Source organism: Leptidea sinapis, chromosome 33, assembly GCF_905404315.1.
Source record: "Leptidea sinapis chromosome 33, ilLepSina1.1, whole genome shotgun sequence".
NCBI lineage: Eukaryota > Metazoa > Arthropoda > Insecta > Lepidoptera > Pieridae > Leptidea > Leptidea sinapis.
In genome coordinates, this window is record NC_066297.1 from 6,809,451 (window position 1) to 6,830,335 (window position 20,885).

Consider the following 20,885-nt stretch of genomic DNA (forward strand, 5'->3'; position numbering starts at 1 on the left):
CATTACTGTGTTTCGGTCTGAAGGGCGCCGTAGCTAGTGAAATTACTGGGCAAATGAGGCTTAACATCTTATGTCTCAAAGTGACAAACGCAATTGTAGTGCCGCTCAGAATTTTTGGGTTTTTCGAGAATCCTGAGCGGCAGTGCGTTGTAATGGGCATGGCGTATCAATTACCATCAGCTGAACGTCCTGCTCGTCTCGTCCCTCATTATCATAAAAAAAAAAAAAAAACAGCAATTCATTTTTATATATATAGACTAGTTGACCCGACAGACGTTCTGTATATAATAAATAAAATAATGTTTTTATATGAATTTGTCAATAATATATCATAACATCAAAAATTACTTCGTAAAATATGCACCCTGCTGTCGTAATGAAATTTTTTCACAGCAGAACTGTCAAACCGTGCGTCAATAAATTCTCTCATATAAATTATGTATGGACACATCAAAGGAAAAACAAACATGTTGTTTTTATTTAATTTAGCAGCATTTTCCTATTTATTCAAAATTTAAACCTTCTCTAGACTTCCACAAATAATTCAAGACCAAAATTTGCCAAATCGGTCCAGCCGTTCTCGAGTTTTAGCGAGACTAACGAACAGCAATTCATTTTTATATATATATATATTATATTTATTGAATTAAAGCGAAGCAATGTGTATTAATGACATATAAAAAAATTCCAATCACAATCAAATATTTGTATAACGATGTATTGGGGAATTATGCTGTGCACCTATCAATTGTTAACAACTATGTTACCACGATTCATACAAATAAATCATTTCATTTCATTTCAATACTTTAATAATCAATTGTCTATAATTACCGAGTCTAAGAATAAAGCAGGGCGCCTCACAACGTCTTGGTGCCTAGACCACTCCAAAAACCAAACTAGACAAACAACGTGGGCGCAACTGCCGATCGTTTTTCGCCCAGTAAGACATGACATGATAATTGCTAATGAAATCGAGCCCATGATGGTTCTCTTCAATTAAAATATAGCATTGATACACTTTTGCCGATGTATATCTGCCCTTTATGTGCGTTCGAATTAATTGCACATTGCTGGTTAGCATCGACAAATCGGAGAGTCGTTAAGGCGACCATTATAGTTTTGAATTTTAAATATCTCCGTGGTGCGTATATGCTCGCTATTATACCTAGGTGCAAGTATTAGTTGATACGTTACTACTGCAAAGATAGTCAATTCCTCCGGTGGCAATATGGGAAATGTTACCTTATTCCCACCCACTGAAATATTTTTGAAGTTAGCTCTGTTTTGGTCTAACCTTCTTTCATCAACATACTCGGCTAAGTGATTTGCATTGTGTATAATATCAACATGGAAACATTACTTATCGCTGCAGCGATCCAAAGGTGTGTATAAAAATGGCCCATGGCCAGATTACAGTATTCATGACGAAGAATCTTAAAATCTCATTTTAGCTGTCCATTTATTACCTCAACAAGAATCTTTATCTTGGAATTGAAAATCGAAATACATCTACTGTATTGTACTTTAAGTGTGTACTCAATTACTATAACAATTTTTTTACTTATTAATTTACATTTTTTTGACTCTTGTAAGGCATTTAGTAATTGACGTTTAAGTATTTTGTTGCATCACTTTGCATATATTGTAATTGAAATGATTTGTAAATTTAATTGAAAATAAGAACCTGTTATACCATTCTGTTTTGAAAAGAGCAAACTTAGAGTTTCTTGTTAGTTCGTCTTGAACGAAATCTGCCTTCGAAAATGAAATGTATGAAAAAATTACATATTTCAAGTGTAATGCAATTTAGCTACGAAATAAAATATTTTTGATTTGATTTGATTTGATTTGAGACAGCGCACAGAGTCGTATTTCAACGATGTACGCGGCCAAAAATATTTTTATGTGGAATTGGTACCTAAACAATGTAAATAAATAAAAAAACAATTTTTCAGAATAAATATAGTATATATATTAATGTGTATATACACTATATATTTACAAAAAAGTAAAATAATACAATTTTCGGTCTGTACAGCGCGTTAAACAAAGCTTGCCATTTTTTAAAAAATACTTCGAGCGAGATTATTGAGTTTGATTCTGGAATGGGGAATACGAGAAAAATCTAGGTACTAAATGAACCCGTGGATGCTATTTTTTTTAATATCACTAAAAAAGAAAAGTTTGCCTGGGCAGCATTTGGTGCAGATCGGTCAATATCTTTTGATGTCTCTAGCACAAGCACGGCATTGTCTGCGCGAAGGACTACTGCGTGGCGATATGGCGAGGCGCTGATGACAAGGCGTACTGTCTGTGGGAACCGCACGCGGTGGGGCCTCAGGGAGGCGTGTCTCCCGGAGGGGCGTGTGCCCTCGTCGTGTACTCCACACTGGAGCAGCTTGCTGATACCATCGCGAACAACATCAGCAAGCTGGCACGCCCTGGACCTAACAAGTGAGTATAAAACACTTAAATGACATTACTCTTGCAACCAATCACGGCTCAAGATATTCTGGTCCAACGTAAAGACCGTATTGCTGTACGGGTGGAAGACGTGGAAGATCACCAAGTTTTATTTAATTGGAACACCATTGGGTCGTCATTATTCAAATAAAAAATAAATTACAAACATTTTTTCCTTCTTGATACTTACTGAATACAACTAGTATATTTTGTCACTTCAATTAGAGTATAAACTAAGTTAATCACTGTCAAAATGTGTCCCAATTTGGACGCTTGCGTGTCGCACTATAATCATTTAGCTGCTAATTATTGTTAAACATTCTATAACGTTTTTGTGAGTCAGGGGCGAGTTTAATTTCATGTTTTTTTGTATTGCATAAAGGTATTCGATATCAGCGGTGAAGGTGTTTTGGGAACTGTCGAAGACTCCAGGCGCTGTGACAGCGCAGGGAGCTGTGCCTGACGAGGGTTATGAATGGAAGGTAATCAACTTTTCATCTATACTAATATTATAAAGAGGAAAGATTTGATTGTTTGTTTGTTTGCATTGAATAGGCTCCGCAACTACTGAAGCGATTTGAATAATTCTTTCACTGTTGGGAAGCCACATTATCCCCGGGTGTTATAGGCTATATTACATTTTCAAAAAATTAGGGATCCCCACGAAACGTCCAGTAATGTAACCCAAGGTGTAAAAATACGTACGCGAACGACGACTAGTCTCATTATAAACTTACAATCAAATTATGCGTGAGTGTCCTGTAACAACCTCGTATTCACTAAGTTTTTTGCCCGTTGGTTGGCCACTCCAGGATTGTATGACTGACTGTCCTTTACGGCGATTGTGAAAAGGTGCTTGTTTAGAGATGTGTGATCCGTCAGGGTGCCCACCATGATTCGGATAGCATGTCTGTTTAGACTGATAAGTCGACGTGTCAGTTTGGCCTATGACATTATATTTAAGTATACAATTTTCTAATTCCCATTTCAGGTGTTAACTGCTTATGTCGAGACGGCGAGAGGTCGAACTATACTGCGAGGGTCTAGGCCTCCAGATTTGGTGAAGTAAGCCAACAGAACTGATTTAAAGCTAGCTATGTAATATTATATAATATGTAATTGCGTTTGGCTGGCTTTCACGCCTTGACAACTCAACGCGTTAGTGAGTTTTTTGTTGGGTGATGATTGATGAATATGCCTTTACAACATGCTCCCAGAAAGTGTACTTACAGAACAATAATTAGTGCTACGAAATTCAATAAAATTGTTAAGAAATTTGCTATTATGTTGTAAAATTTTCTATAAAATAAATGCCTTTACTGATACCGCAGATTGGGAATGGTGCGAACACCCTCACCTTCAAGCTAAAATAAATTTTATTGTACGATATAATATTATACAAATGATTAAAGTTATTTTATTTATTTTAGCTTATTATTATTATTATTTTAGACGTTCACTGGATACCAATGATTTGAGTTTTCTTTAATTTTAATTCCGCCAATATTTGTTTTTAAAAACAATTCGACACGTGTTTCACCTCTACACGAGGCATCCTCGAGAGGTGTTGTCTCGCCAAAATCAAAATTTAGGAATAATCATCCCGAAAAATCACACTTCGCGAAACATTTAATTGATACAGGTCACTCACTCGGAAACAATAATAATTTTAATATTTTACATACATGTGAAAACGGATTTCGCTTAAATGTGTTAGAGCAATTAGAAATAATAAAACACAAAAATAACATGTTTCATTGTTGAATGAACAAACAAATTTAGTCCCATCACCTTTGTTACGTGTCTCTTCAAGGGGTAATACGTCACAACAGCCGACCAATCACAGCGCTTCATTTCATGGGACGAGGGTATAAAAGAGCGGCTTCCGGCTCATTTTATTCAGTTTCGTGCCAGATTTTGGCGAGACAACACATCCCGAGGATGCCTCATGTAGAGGCGAAACACGTGTCGAATTGTTTTTAAAAACAAATATTGGCGGAATTAACACTAAAGAAAGTTTTTGAAATTGGAATTTTGAATTTGAATATAATTGCGTTTGGTTGGCTTTCACGCCAACGAGTTAGTCAGTCGTTAGTTGGGCTTTTATTGCATGCTCCCAGAAAATGTACAAAACAAACGTGTTACGAAATTTTACAGAATTATTAAAGATCGTTTGTTTGGTAAATAAAGGTTGTTAGCACCTTAGGAATAGAGCGACCGCCCGGGCCCGCAGGCTATATAATAATAAATTTAATTGTACGATATTATGACAAAATTTTATTTGTGTGATTAACCCCAGAAGTGATCACTTTAAAAACATAACAAATTGTTTAGATTTGCAAGACCGACATCTCATGTCAATTTCCTAATATGCAAATGTTATGATTGAGCAGGTAATCAACTGTATAGTAGAACCTGTAGATGAAGCCACAACCTGAGAGTTGAACAACGCATACAAGATTTTATCAACGATACGTCACTCGAACGGTTGGCTCAGTTGAAAGAGCGCTCGCACGGAACGCGTAAGGTCGCGGGTTCCAGTCCCGCAACGTTCATAAAATTTTGTTTTCAGTTTTATTTGTATGGCCTACTTTGAATATAACAACCATGAAACAGGTTCACCCGCGATGCGCTACTGCAGTCGTCCTGTGGCGCAATAGTGGGCGCCTGCATGTCCCACATCCGACGACCCCACCTGTGGACCCGGCGGACTGTGGACGAGATCATGGTCGTGGCGTGTCAGCTGTTCAGCGCATCACTCGGCTCGCTTGGGTACGAGTTCAGGCCGGGAGACGATGTGTTGTTACCACTACAGGTAAGAAATGTGTAGCGGTAAAACTAAATGTTAAGTTTACTAGTATTATATTCTATCAAGTTAAAATTAGTCCCAAAAAATAGCCGATAGATGGCGTTGTGCATTTACTACAACACACTAATGGAAGACAGTTTCAAATTTGTATTTTACATGATATAAATATTTAGAATGGTGAGAATAATATTTCTCGCTGAGCCTTCTTTCGCCTAGTTTTTAGCATGGAAAATAATTAAAACAACTCCTTGTGAGAATAAACGTGATTTTTACTGGTGGTTTTAATGCAGGTGCTAAAGCGCTTCGTGCTCGGCGTGAACTACGTGAGGTATGACCTGCAGCAGGTGTACTCTGGGAAGTTGGAGCAGAAGGAACCCACGGGGATGACTGTGAGGTAAATGTTCACTTATGACAGTTTACTGAGTAGAGAGGTCATGTCACGTCATACACAAGACAATATGTTCTTCAACTATGATCGCCGGGTACCAAAACACTGTTTTATTCTTCCTATCTCATTTTCTCCCGTACGTACGAATTTATAATATGTCTGTCTCTTTTTACTGTCCCTTTTTTCGTTTCATCGACTTTTAATGAATCACAACGATGCTAAAGAAGTTTTTACTTTAGAAAAAGTTGAAGAAGGAAATGGTTGATTCTTTTTTCGGCAAATCTGAGACTGAGGGGGCAACTGAGAATTGCAGAAAGCATACAAGATTTTATGACGATACGTCACTCGAACGGTTAGCTCATTTGGCAGTGCACTGGCACGGAACGCCAGAGGACGCGGGTTCGGTTAAATTTTGTTTTTCAAATTTTATTTGTGTTTTAATCCTTAACTATCACTTAAAAACATAACAAATTGTAAGCACATGCTCGCCCAGAGTTCTAGCAGCAAAGACGTCCTTCATCCCGACAACACGTCCTCACATTTATATATAATTTGCATGTTTTCTTTTTGTTATTTTTTCGAAAATTAAACGAACGCATTAGATTTATTTTTGTCTACGTTACTACGAGCTTGGTTAAGGACGATATTTAGGGTCTCTTAAGATTAGACTTTTCAAGAAATTAAATTGTTTTTATTGACGTTTTAATACAATATCTACAAAATGGCTTCCTTCTTAACATTTGCTTTAATACATTATGATAATTTACAGTCGTATACGTAGGTCACACTAAAAGTTTTGCGTAACTTAAAAAAAACAACATGTAATAACCAAAATATTATGTTTATTGCTTTTCAAAATACTCTGTTTTACATTTTAAACATTTTTTTAAGCGATCGAACCATTTTTAAAAACAGGAGGACCACACATCTGAAGACATGTTTTATTCGTGCTCATTGAACGCTATCACTGCCTCTTTGGAATTGGTAAAAGTGAAACCTCTCATCAAATCTTTGATTTTGGGGAAAATACAGAGATCACAGGGTGCTAGGTCGGGGCTATGTGCAGGATGGGTGACGATGGCTTTTTAACAGCCTGTGTAAGCCAATCGTAGAATACCACCCGGCATTAACACTGTTTTGATCTTCAAGTGGAATTGTGCAGATGGGACCCGTAGCTGAGAAAAAAAAATGCGATCATTTTTTATTAACGTTTCTCGCCTGCCTTACTTTTGTTGGCCTGTTCTTATTTTCAAACATCCATTCACAAGATTGCTGTTTTTTTTCGGATTCAAAACCATTTCACGTTTCGCCTGCTGTGACAATGTCATAAACAGCATTAGAATGTCCGTGTTCGTACTTCATTATTATCAGTGAGCACCATTCCACACGAGCCCACTTCTGCTCCGCTTTCAATTCATGAGGGATCCAACGTCAACAAAGTTTCCGAACTTTTAATTCTTCGTGTAAAATTTTCTGAATTTGACTCATACCAATCCCCAATAGTCCTCGAATTGTCTCATAGGTAATCCGCAGGTTTTCTTCAATTTGCCGCGGCCTTCAACTGTGTACTGTACAACTGTAATGTGGCGGACATTATTATCGTTGACGGCAGTTGAAGGCCGCCCTTCACGAAATTCGTCATGTGAAGAAACCCGACCTCTCTCAAATTCAGCAAAACATCGCCTCACGGTGCTCAAGCAAGGTGGTCTCTCCCAAAAGCATTTTGAAGACAAGCGGAGAGAGACAACTTTTAAAATCATTGCTCTAAAATCTTTTCGACTTCATTCCATTTTCGTTGCGTGCGAAGACCATTGATGTGTGATAAAAAATAAATTGACAAATGATTTCCCGTAAATTGTTTTTTTTATTGCTAAGAAGGTTGCAACATTTCAAAAAATATAATATTCGTAATTCAAATAGTTCCGATTAGCTAGAAGTGCAAAACTTTTATTATGCCCCATGTATTATGTCATTTTTATTAGGTCCAGATCGCGAATGCGAGTCTCAATACGTTAACATTTACGTTTGGAAAATTGAAATTAAATTATAAATAACGTGTATTGTTTCTTTATAATAAATAGAAGAAACTGAACATCTGATTTTTTTTTTAATTTTACATGGATTGGATTTTAATACGCACATTAAAATATTATTAAAATAACAATACTTTTATTGACTTAAAGAAATACGATTACAAGCTAGTCGCAAAGGCCCATGTGGTAAGTGTGGCCACGTATTTCTGGGTGCCCGGCTCATCCACCAAGACTAGAAAGATGTCAAACAGAGTGGAAACAAAACTAAATTAAATAACATGTACCTATGTGTGTGTGTCTAACCTATGTGTACGAAAATGTACTTAAATATTATACACTGCTCGTTCAGGTATTATACGATGTACTGAATGGTAAACAGTTGTTCAATTTCGTCATAGTTCTTTGACAATAGAGTTTTAGTTAGAACACTTTTTGTTTCGGTCTCCTAATATCAATAATTGTGCTGTTAATATTATTATTATTTTATTAATTGTCCAATTATCTCGACAGCGCCACTTACACTAATTAGACGAAACACAAAAAAGGAAAAATTACAAAAAAAGCAATGTTAAAGAATAATTGAATGAATTATATAATTTCAATGTTCTCTGCGTACCTTAGTAGTTCAGAAACTAGGGAAGCCCATTGAATGGATTAATATGATTGGCAGATGTGCACTGGAACACTTCTTTGAGTCCCACACTCACGGCATCCTGTGGTCGGTGCCCCACGCGGTGGCCGTGTGGAGAGTAGCCGGGGCCCCGTCCTTCTACATGATGGAGCCCCATGCCTGTGGCCCCACCGGGCTGCGTATTGATGCCCAGGTACCTTATTATCAACTTCTTATCACAACATATAATATATACATATAATGTATAAATTAGACTTTATGTACATGTTTGTTTTTTGTTCCATGTTATTATTATAATTTAGGTATAGGTATGCGTTGGTAACAATTAATAATTATTATTATTATAACATCAGGATGATGGAGCAGCCTGCGTTCTCACCTTCACGTCGGCGAAGCTCATGGCGTTTGCGTTAGTTATCTGCTCTCTTTATCACTTGAATACAGATCGCTGTGGAGAGTGCTTGCGGCCATTTTCTTAATACGGAATTACTCTATGCTTATCAATGCATCAATGGGGACTCAATTATCAGTGCGTCAGCAACGCATATTGGCCAATCGCAGCCGGCGAAGCTTCAGGCTGTTTTTAGTGTTCAACCGACGGTCAATACTTTCAGTCCAGCGCTGATGAATTGCTACGCGCTAAAAAGCTACGTCGCAATCACGAGACTCGTCGGTCCGCGACCGACCGTACGCGCGGGTGTAACATATTCATCAGAAATCGTAAACAAAAAATGCGTGTTCTGGCAATTTCAAATTTATTGTACAAATTTCTCGTTCAATTACGCCATCGATAATAATTGTGTAAACATAATATCTTCTTAGACTTCTATTCCGTAATCGTCTTCTTAAGTAGTACGCATATATTATAAAGAGGTTAAAAATAGATCAATTTTTCTTCGCTTTGTACACGCGCAATCAAGTTTGCTGTCAGCTGAGCACTAAGTTGCATAGTTAGCGCGTACAGGTACACACTACGCTCGACCGACGACGCGGACGTCAGCGCTGACTGTCCATCTGCGGTCAAGAACTAAATGTAGCCTCAAGCTCTCCCCCCGTTCCAAAATTAGAAACAAAATCGCACCAACGCGTACTCGCTCTCCACGCGTTCTTTAGATTCCATCATTCCATGGCGAATTATTAGATATTTAATTAGTTGCAAGTAATGAGATATCAGGGCAGAAAGCCCATTATTACCTGCAAACGTCATTTATAACTCGCCCAATTTCAAGAAAACGATAAGATTTTTGAAGTATTTGTTAAAAGAATAATGTGGGACTGCTAAATAGATTGTTCAAATCTGCTGGTATTATCTGACAATATGAGTCGCAAAGAATAGCTAAACTTAACGTAGGTACTTAATTTCACTGCACGAGTAGGATATTATGTAATGTAATGTAGTAGGTACTGTGGCCGTGTAGTACATTGTGGCTGTCTGAGTTGGAGTAAATTCAGGTTTAAATATTTCACCTTCGAAAATATAAATTGTCAGTGTGTGCGTACAAAGTACACGCCATGTCAGAAGTGAAATCTGCATTGTGCATGAACCACTAATCTGCATATGAAGTCCTGGTACATCCGCTGTGAAAGACATTTCCATCACCGCTACCATATTTATGTATTATGTAGTAATAAGTCGTGCGCATGACGTCAGAGTATATTAAGGTAAACTCGCGTCATACATAAGACAATGGTACCAAAACACTACAGTAAATAGTATAATGCTTAATATCTCATTTTCTCTCATGTTAAATCTTATGAATTGAAATAGTTCCAACTTTTTACAGTTGCTTTTTCGTTTCATCGACTTTCAAATCACAACGAAGCTAAATAAGTTTTCACTTCAATAATAGTGAGAGTAAAGTGATTTGAAACGATTATGACTTTAATATGCAGCTACCTTCAAAACATCCCGGTAATGGAGCGTCTTAAGCACGACTTCCAGCTGTACGCCATGGCTGTTGTGGTGCAGCCGATTAAGAAACTTGGTGGTGTGGATCCCCCCATCGTGAAGGCCCCGCCGGGAGTCAAACTTGTGCCGGCCACTAGCAAGGTAAGTGAGGGTACAGGTTCTGTCAAAAGTTAATAGTAAAATTTAAACAAATATAACATAGGTATTTCCGAGTGATTCTGCTATTTATATCTCAACTTGCATTTTAAATATATAAATATCTTCGAAAATATTCATTTAAATTACATGCCGTAAAAAGCCCTATTGATGTATATTAAATGCACAATGTATTTGTGGTACATACCTGCTTATTGGATATGGATTTATGCTGTTTGCATTAAATCGTTTATTAAATAAGACATTATATCTCATGTAAAAAGTATCGATAAAAAATGGTTATTGTGGGCTATCCCTAAGAGATAGATATATCACATATGCCATCTTTTTTGTAGACCTTTTTAAGTTGTACAATACTGTAGTATGTATTGTACAAGTATTGTGCATTATTATGATCTATCTCGTAGGGTTCAGCTAGCGTTTGCAATGTAAGCGCAAAAAATGTGTTCATTTACGACATCACATTAGAAACCTCTAAAGTTATCAGTGTTTCTCTTCTATATTAAGCATATATAATACATATAAACCTTCCTCCTGACTCACTATCCATTAAATAAAAACGCATCAAAATCCATTCCTATATACGGCGCCTATTTCTGCCGTGAAGCAGTAATGTGTAAGCATTACTGTGTTTCGGTCTGAAGGGCGCCGTAGCTTACTAGCTACGTACACTTGTCCACGCACATACATTAACCCAGTAATTTTACTAAATTACTGGGCAAATGAGACTTAACATCTTATGTCTCATGGTGAACAGCGCAATTGTAGTGCCGCTCAGAGTTTTTGGGTTTTTCAAGAATCCTGAGCGGCACTGCATTGTAATGGACAGGGTGTATCAATTACCATCAGTTGAACGTTCTGCTCTTCTTGTTCCGTATTGGCATAAAAAACCGTAGTTTTAAAGATCTAAGCATACATATGGATTATGGACAGATAGCGGGAAGCGACATTGTTCTAAAGTCTATGCTATGTAGTGATTTTGAATATCGTTTGCAGGTTGCTGTGGACGGTTCCAAGCGCCGTGCCTCGGAGGGTGACAGGAAACATCCGCCCGGCAGCGCTACCTGTGTGGACGCCCAACGAGCCTCTGAGAAGAGGGACAAGGAGGACGAGAAACTCAAGGGTAAGCTGATGTTCAAGTGTTATTATCTATACTTATAATTTAGTTCATGTGACAGTTACTCCGTCTGTCTGTTTTAAGTAGATTGCATTATATTTTATAAACAATAAAATAAGTTTAAAAGTTTGTCTGTTTGACAAGTAAGTTTTCAAGTTTTTTATGAAAATAAGGGAAGAGACGAGCAGAACGTTAAGCTGATGGTAAATGATAGGCCTTGCTCATTACAATGCAGTGTCGCTCAGGTTTATTGAAAAAATCCCAAAAATTCTGAGCGGCACTACATTCGCTCTCGTCACCCTGAGACATAAGATGTTAAGTCACATTTGCCCAGTAATGTCACTAGCAACGGCGCCTTTCAGACTGAAACACAGTAATGCTTACACATTACTGCTTAATGGCAGAAATACTCGCAGTTGTGGTACCCATAATCTAGCCGGCATCCTGTGCAAAGGAGTCTCCCTCTGGTTAATTGGTGACTGGAATTAGATGCAGTCTCTCCAGATGGAAAACGTATTATTCTTTAATCAAAAGTTGAGTATCATTTACCATCAGCAGTATGTCCTGTTCGTCTCGTCCCTTATTTTCATTAAAAAATCCATAAATATTTAATTGTAACTTTTACTATGACTTTCAGGTCTTCGAAATACAAGCGGCTGGCTGGTTCTCCACGATGGTACCCAGTTCCTCTCCGCCCAGCACTCCATGAGCTGCAGGAAGTTCCCCTACGCGTCACGGGGCCGTCAGGTGAATAATTAATATTACTGCGCCGACGCAATAATCCGAATTGGTTCTTGGCCTCCGTTTCAATAGAACTCCAACATTGCCGCTGCTTTAGGATTTTTGGAAATCCAACATTTTAGAATAGGACGACAAACTAGCGTGCAGGTCACTTGATATGTGTCGGCACTTGAACGCCAGCTTGACGACGACCTATGAGTTTGAGTTGCTAACACAATAGTTCAATTCTGGACGTAACACCACGTCCAGAATTGAACTATTAGGTAGTAGGACTCATTAGGACTATACAAATAGCCACCCTCTCCAAATAATAATGACATGACGTACGACGATTAACGTGAAACACCGCGCAAGGGTTTTATTTAATTTAGGAATTTTGTTTTATGTATTGAAAAATACTGTGGTTGAAATTACAGGCTCTAGCTTGCTGCGTGATGGCCGTCGCAATGTCCCGAGTAGAGGACGTTTGTCGCTGGTGCTCCTCGACCCTCGACCAGATACTGGATAGCGGAGACCAACTATACCAAGACAGCTATCTGCACTTCAAGCCAATGGACAGCATTCTTACTATGGAACAGGTAAGTGGGGATCATGTTGGCGGATATAAACATAAAATCAAGCACGTTTCTGATATGACTTGGCCAAAGCATTTTACTTTGTACATCACTTAAATCTTGTATTACGATTTGTTTAACTCCGTAGTTACTAAACAAGACATATTCTTTTGAAATTATAATTAAATGTAAGTATTTGCATAGTTGATGTTAATGGAATTTAATCTTAGTCATCAAAATATGTTTCAAAAGGATTCCCGCAAGGCTCTATTCTCGATCCTATTTATTTAATGTTTGCTGTTTATATTTTAAATACTGAATTCTCATAGCAGCTATAATTCTATATATGTTCTAATGGTATTGGAAAACATTATCAAAGCAATCTGGAATTATCCATTATTTTAAGAAATTGAATGTAAATTTTGTTGCCTGATTAGGGGAATCTCGTTATTTTCTTTCTGCGACGGAAGAAAATTCGTATAAGTTATTGATAAGGTATTATATAGATTCATGTAAAATGGACGCGCTAGTCCTCTATGTATCTAAAATCAAGTAATCGTATGGGTTAGGTAGTCTATAAATTTTTAGCTGTCGCAAACTACCTACACGCAAATATTGTTTCAGCCGGGAATTTCACAAATTACATTATTCATAATCTTTATTGTGGACTTAAACACACTTGAATCGTCATATAAATTAAGCGAAGGTAGCCCGTCAGAAGAGCTGACAGCAAAATTTACTTTCATTTATTTTTGGCCAAGAAGTCATGTAATTGTCAATGTTCTCATGTGCTTTTAATTAGAACATGTCACTGACTTTCATTACATAAATAGTGAACTCTACTCTCTCTCTCTCCAATGAACTATGTAACAAAATTGTTAATGTTGATATTATTGTAATGAAAAACCTAATAATGTGTGATAATGGTTTAGATTCTACGCAAATTCTACACTCCGGGTAACTGTGTCTGCCGCGTCGTGGTTTACAAGCCTCGGCAGAAAGGAGTCGTGGATACCCAACTGTCTGGACAGGTATTTGTTGCATAACAGTTTATTTTAAGAATATCATCATCATCATATCAGCCACAAGACGACCACTGCTGGACAAAGGCCTCCTCGAAATATCTCCACGACGATCGGTGCTACGCTGCCCTCATCCAACGTATTCCGGCGATCTTAACCAGATCGTAGTTCCACCCATCTACCAACAGTGCGTCTTCCGGTACGTGGTCGCCATTCGAAATAAGGAATAAAAGCCAAATTAAATGTTATATCAAACAATCTTCTTTTAAATGTAAATTTCTTGTCGCATCAACCCTTTAGTCGAAGCATTCTCATTCTTGCAGGCTCTTGCAATTCGATCTGACACTTCCATTCCTATTTGCTTTTTAAATTTATGCAGAGAATCCATTTTCAGCAATCCTTTCTACACGACAAAATAGTCTCAATGTATCCTTCTCAATAACTTCTAATACATCTTGTTTAGCTACACATCACTGTCTCCTATTTCGTAAATTCTAAATTTGTTTCAACACTTCGTTTCGTGCGCTTATACCATCAATCACCATCAAGTGGGTCCATATCTTTAGTGTAATTTTTGTTATCAATGGACATGTTATTGTAAGTGGTCATCGTAGCCAATGCTCTCCTGCAATAGCAGAAAAAACTTAGGAGCGTTTCTGTCCTTTAGTGTTAAACGCGATTTTCAAACTGGTCTCTACCCAGAATTCAGGGGGAGCCCTGAGATTCTTGACGGAATTCAGAATGAGGGATTCTCTGACTCTGTAACAGTTTAAGTTTGAATCGTTACCTTCTTAGGATAAAAACTATGACAGTCAAACTGTGGTGGAGGGATGGGGGGGTTGGGCGTCGGTTCCTGCGCCAGTTTGGTACTTAGCCGGCCGAGTCCTGTCCAAGTAGTACTGTCGTGATGAGACTGTTTTAAGCTGGTGATAACTTTGATGTTCATTTTCTCTGTGTTATTTAAGGTGACGGAGTTCTTCCGCGAGGAAAGATCTGGCGTGTTCGTGGCTGGTCGGGGAGACTTTGCGGTTGCGTTGTTTAGGACTCCAAGAGGTGAGTCAATATGTTGAATTACAATAACCATAATAAGCATATTACTAAAATATGCATATACTAGTAGTTTACCTACACGATAAATTATATGAAAAAATTATCCACTAAATCATTTTTTTTCTAATTAATATACAAATTTAGGTAAATCATTTTTTTCTGATTAATATACAAATTTAGGTAAACTTAATAAATATAATTTTTGTTCAATATCTTTCTTAGCAGAAAAACAATTTGTTTGTCTGAAAGGCTACTGATTTCTGTAGAACAAGCACGAGCCGAGGTAGCCGTAGTCCTACTGCTTGCAAACTGCTAGATTCTAATCCGGATCCGTGTTAGGAATAACGTGGATAATATGACTTAGGCCTTTCCATATACATCGATCAACGAAAAAAAGATACTATACTTAAATACTTTATTTTATACTTTCGCAATCCGCGTCACGCATTCTCATTCACTTTAGCTCCATAGCTTTTTTCGCCGAATTCGCTATTTATGTGACCCAACCTCAGCTTCAGCCATGTATTTTGTTTTAGCAATTGGAATATAATTATCTAGCAACATTATTAAAACCGTCAAGTTAGTTATATAATTTTGTTAATTTAAAGGAGCACTTACCTGAAATACGACACTTTTTTAAGTTTGGATATGCTGTTATTTGGACAGTTTTTCTCTAAATACTTGTTTGCGTGGCGTTGTATTCAAAGCGCGGTCGAAACTCAACGGAACGGAAACTCTGCCAGCGTGATTGTGAAGCTAGTTGTTTATTGTATGACAATGTTCCCTAACCAAATAATATCTAAACATATCCAATCCGACAGGTTTCTACATGTTCGACCCGGCAGACCGTGACCGCTACGGGCGCGCTGTGGCTCCGCCCTGTACCGGTCGCGCCCGAGCGTGCTTCTCTCAGTATCCCAATGTGAGTTATTACTTTAGCTTATGCTGGGAACAGACCATAATAACGAAGATGAACGAAAGCTAGCGATTAGCATGAACAACGAGTGTGGCTGACATCAGGCGGCTGGCTTCATAACCAAAGACGGCATGTTACATTATAGGATCATTTACTTTGGTCGTGACTTGATCCTGTGTCCAGATTCTTCCTTCTGCACCCCACGATTATCGTGTGTCCCGCATCATGTTGACGTCTGACATTCTACAGACATTGACATTTGTTTTGCAAGACATTTAATGCCTCGTGAAGCCACTGTCGAATCAATTACCAGCTGCAGTTTTCGCGAACCGTCAGTCATGTCATACACCTAAGTGTATGACATGACTGACGATATTATATTGCTTGTAAGCTTGAAGGCCTTATGGCTGACTGATATAATTTATTTGTTAATTTGCTAGAAACTACATACATGAGAGAATACACCTGTCGTACAGAGGCCGGTAACACATCACTTGACCCCTGGTGTTGTTGTCAGCACTTTCAATCACGTGAGCATCTCGCTAGTTGTCATCGTGCTAGTTGTAGAGACTGCCGATAGAAGCGAAAACTTAGAACTAAAGTTCTAATTGCATAATGTTTAAAAACAATTAGATTATTATTTTCAATTTTCACTTAAAAAATACACCAACGTAGTAGATACTTGGATCTATATCTTATAAGTGCCATCCATTTGTATGGGGAAATGTTTCCCAACTACCAAATACCAGGTCCCTACGTAATCCTAAATACCAATCAAATATTGCGAGTCTTCGGAAATTGCACCATGCCAACACAATGCTCAAGGCGAAGAGGAGTGGCATGGGTTATCTCGCCACACGAAGATATTCTCAAGTACTTTGAGAACAGCCCACAATCAAGTATCTACTCGAAATGTTGCAAGAAGGTTTGTTGTGTCTCAGTGGATGGTGTGGAATCAACTTCACACAGATAAGTCGACATTGTGCATTAAAGTGTCCGATTTCAGTCTAGTAGAGACAAAATTGTAGGACTTAAGGGTTTAAACAGATTTGATACGGGCACGTTTGTAAATATACCCGGCCCGTCCTGCATCTAAGGATGCCATAAGTCTGTTTGAATCCATAAGTCTTATTTGATGAAGACTGTATAACTTTCTTTTCCTTTTATTACCTTTTTTTTTAGTTTGTTAATTAAAGAATTTTGTTTTTTAATGTACTTAGATTATAATGAGGCTGACATGTACATACATATAAAAGCTCCTAAATAAATAAAGAAGAAGAAAAAAGAACATAGATGGCGCATAGAGAACAGTGTTGCAATTAATTAATTTCAAAACTCTCATTTCTTTTATAATTTTACAATATAAAGCTAGTTTAGTTAATATCGCTATTATTATTGCATTTTAATACTCATTTATTTCTGCTAAGAACCAAGTAGAGCTTGAAAATAGCGAGTACATGTAATTCCGTTAATTATGTCGCTGAACAATAGCGAGTGTAATAAGTGTAAAAACTACTTGCACTGAAGTAGAAAATGACCTCCGGTACTGAGATCACTGGGCGAACGTTTCTGAAGCCCAAGAGAACATCGCTCATCGAGTAGGTACATACTATCTTTATTAGCTCTTGTCGATGCGACAAACTGGCAGGAAGAGTCCTCGCCGCGCAGCCTGCGATTAACCATTACTTTATGTATGTGTCTCTTTGCTTCTTCGTGTGATATAATATAGGTAACTACGTATGCGTTGAGCGAGAAAATAGTCTATTGTACCTTTCTCGTGCCAAAAGGGTGTAACTTGTATATTCCTCTTTGGGATTTTCTAATATTTTTATCATGAACTGTTGTTACAAAATTAGCACTGCATCGTAGTTTCAGCATATTTCGCCAATACCGATATAAATCTATGGAATTCAATAACTATGTTTTTACATTAAGTACTTTTTTTCATTATAAGATTAGAATTCAAAAACAATAAAAATACATAAATATTAGGTAGAGGTTCTATTGTCAAGTCAAAAAAATTAAGGCATCGTGTGTTTGAGTTTCCACATTGCAGGATAATATATAGCTCTGTAGTATATAGGTATATACTTACTTAGTTTATAATATACTGAAATATATTATATAATATCTTTACGTGTAGGTACAAACTCTATGCGACAAACTGGGACCTAATATACCACCCGTGACAACAGTGAAGAGGGAAGGAGATGATAAAGAGGTAAGGAATTGTTAACTGTCTAAGAAGATTTGTGTTGACGTAGGGGAGAGTATCAGTGAAAAATTTTTTCCTCGAGTCCAGCAGTCTGAAAGGTTAACACAATATAATTTTCTGAAACAAGTCATTGGCTTTTTTATTAGTTTTACACTACAAAGTATAGCAACATGTAAAACAAAATGGTTAATTAAACACTGTGACCCTATAATTACCCATTACGAAGTTTCTCGTAGACCTAATCAAAATTCTATAAAATTACTCACCTGTCGCTGTTAGGGCTGTGTCGCCTAGGGCTGTTAGAACCTTTTATAGGTATGTATATAACGTAATTCCCCGGGGAAAAAGGATATTCTGAGTATTAATTGGAACTTAAATGATTTTTTTTTAATTTTAGGTGGAAGTTATTGTGGATAAGACGAAGGACGAAAGTAAAGAAGAAAAAGAGGTTTGTTTTTATATTCCAATTAAACATTCTTGTAAGTATTTAAATTATTGTTTAAGTTTACTTTTGTAATATATCTTCCAAACATTGTTTTTGATTTGGGTAATTTATTAGCATTATCTCACGGCAAGCTATAGGTAGTGTTTGATTCCATAATTGGCCTTATGAGACTAAACATGTCGCATGAGAACAGTGCAGAATCTTGCAGGGCTATTCTACTAAAAACTGGAACTGTTCTGTAACGGGACGCCTGTCAAAAAGATTAAGTTTTGACATGTCGGTAGGTATTTCACTAGCCTGCAGGCAGGCCTGTTGCAGTTATTTTGCAGGAACGCTGCGGTGAAGGAATAGTAGTAGCAGCAGTATTCATGCAGTTATTTTGCCGGCTTACTAAGGAATTGGCCATTTTTGCACTGTAATTTTGGTGCAAATGTAAGAAATATTTTCGGACAATAATATGTAAAAACAACAACTAAGTATTCAATATCCGCGATTACTACAACTAACCCTCCTTAAGTTTTTCAGCGTTTAAGAACCAACTATAATTTAATAACTCTTTAAGTGGATTAATTCATTGGGTAGAAACTATTTTTTATTATAATATGGTTACATTACTTGTACCTTTATCACTTAACCATCAGGTAAACAACTTGCTTCCAAACAATCCATATAAAACTGTGATTTCTATTTTCATTTTAAATTTTAGGTACGCTTTGAAGAGCCAGCTTCTTTTGCAATATACGGCATGGACGTCACAACACTCCGCAGATTGAATCAGCATGAAAAATAAAGTGAAAAGAAAAAAGTCTCGATTTAATGCCATCTATAATGTACAATACAATACTTGTCAGCGCCATCTGTTTTTGTGCTCGAAGATTTAAAAAAAAATATACGCTAAATTTTGTGTAAGTAGGTAAAGTTCAGATTTATTTTATGTGCTAGTCCTTTCATTTAGAATCTTATTTTTTTCGGTTTTTACCACAGCACACTGTTTAGTCTAGTTTGTCTTAGTATTTTTAATATGTATGTTATATAGTAGGTAAGTATTGTTCAGGATTTAATATTTTTAAATTGATGTTTAAGAGCCGCTTAATCGCATTGTTCCAACTTTATATTTTTTTGATTGAGTTTGTAATCGAGGTAAAAATGTTGTTTAGTTACTGTACGATAGATGGCGCTTGATGTTATCCTTTAATTTTAGGTCTGTAAATTTGTAATTACATTGTGTGCGCCACATTTTGTAATAAAGCAAATAAAATAATTGTGATTCTATTATCCCTTATTTAACTGTTATGTTTCATATCATTTTGTCAATTCTATTTGATGTTAATGTTGCCTACGGCTCGTCATGCCTATTTCATGGCACTCATAAGTCATGAAACTTAATTTTGGAGCGGCGACGTAATTGCGCTTGTTACTCTGAGACAAGATGTCTTTGGTAAGGTAAGTCTCATAAGTCCATTGTACTAGCTACGACTCCTTAAAAATCGCCACTGTGGTAGCCGGCATTGTGTGAAGAAACCTCCCACTGGTAGTAGGTGATACGAAGATATAATATCTAAATCATAATATTTACACGACAGCATCGCCTCGACCCATCTGAACGTTGTTGAGTCGGCCATCTTATCGGTTAAAGCCAATTCAAAACCAACTTTAATAGGTTTCAGTAGGTTTTCCTTCACAATAGGCATGTTGACTATGGTGGATTGGGGACTAGGTAGAACCTTATTTCTGGTGTACTTGTCTATCGCCTTCTCCATACTTTTCAGTAATGATGAAGTAAGGCCGAAGGACTTTGGTTTTCAGTAGTCCTTTCTGCGAGCCTTGGGGGAAAGAATAGTACCTTGATCTTAGTTCATTGTCCTCGGATATATCCACATGCAAAGCTCGCCCTTTAGATCCTGAGTAAATGTGTTAGATGTCAATTCCTTTCTAAAGAATAACAGGAAGAATGGCATCCTCTTTACATGCTTTATAGGGATGGAACGTTTTAATCGCCCATTTCACCAGTACCGGTTTTGTTACTTTAGAGAACATAGTCCTCCCTACGAATTCTAAATGGTGTATTCGCCTTGAGTTCCTCAACGTCAAGGTCGAGCAATCCAGGGAAATGAGTTGAGACTAGAAGTTCGAAAGTTTCCTTCTCATTCGATGTGACAGTAATGTCCAAAACTTCCTGCCTTGTTCCAAACGTAGGAGTTCAACTTATGTTTAGATGGTTATAGTTATAAATTAATTTACAATCTCGCTTCTATTGTTGATGTTTGAGCTCCTCCATGCGGAGTGGTGAGACACCACCAGAAATTCGGCCTTGGTTCCGCGCACATTCAACCATAGGTCTGATAACATTGGTAAGGTCACAGTGCTCTCCAGGCAGGTAGGCCGAGCAAATGATCACTCTAGACCCAGCCCACTGCTACTGAGTCGTCAGTG

General features: G+C 37.4%; 1 protein-coding gene across 1 annotated transcript in view; it reads left to right on the forward strand.

Moving 5' to 3' along the window:
* Positions 1-19,727, forward strand: part of LOC126974810 (uncharacterized) — a 74,295-nt gene extending 54,568 nt beyond the window's left edge. The window contains exons 35-51 of the mRNA XM_050822492.1: positions 2,240-2,457; positions 2,849-2,948; positions 3,458-3,531; positions 5,083-5,281; positions 5,566-5,669; positions 8,367-8,520; positions 8,681-8,736; positions 10,221-10,377; positions 11,389-11,515; positions 12,147-12,256; positions 12,667-12,828; positions 13,737-13,835; positions 14,792-14,879; positions 15,698-15,798; positions 17,936-18,013; positions 18,405-18,455; positions 19,159-19,727. Coding sequence (XP_050678449.1) covers positions 2,240-2,457; positions 2,849-2,948; positions 3,458-3,531; positions 5,083-5,281; positions 5,566-5,669; positions 8,367-8,520; positions 8,681-8,736; positions 10,221-10,377; positions 11,389-11,515; positions 12,147-12,256; positions 12,667-12,828; positions 13,737-13,835; positions 14,792-14,879; positions 15,698-15,798; positions 17,936-18,013; positions 18,405-18,455; positions 19,159-19,242 — 1,962 coding nt within the window. The 3' untranslated portion in view covers positions 19,243-19,727. The remainder of the gene's footprint in view (positions 1-2,239; positions 2,458-2,848; positions 2,949-3,457; positions 3,532-5,082; positions 5,282-5,565; positions 5,670-8,366; positions 8,521-8,680; positions 8,737-10,220; positions 10,378-11,388; positions 11,516-12,146; positions 12,257-12,666; positions 12,829-13,736; positions 13,836-14,791; positions 14,880-15,697; positions 15,799-17,935; positions 18,014-18,404; positions 18,456-19,158) is intronic.
* Positions 19,728-20,885: the final 1,158 nt, after the last annotated feature.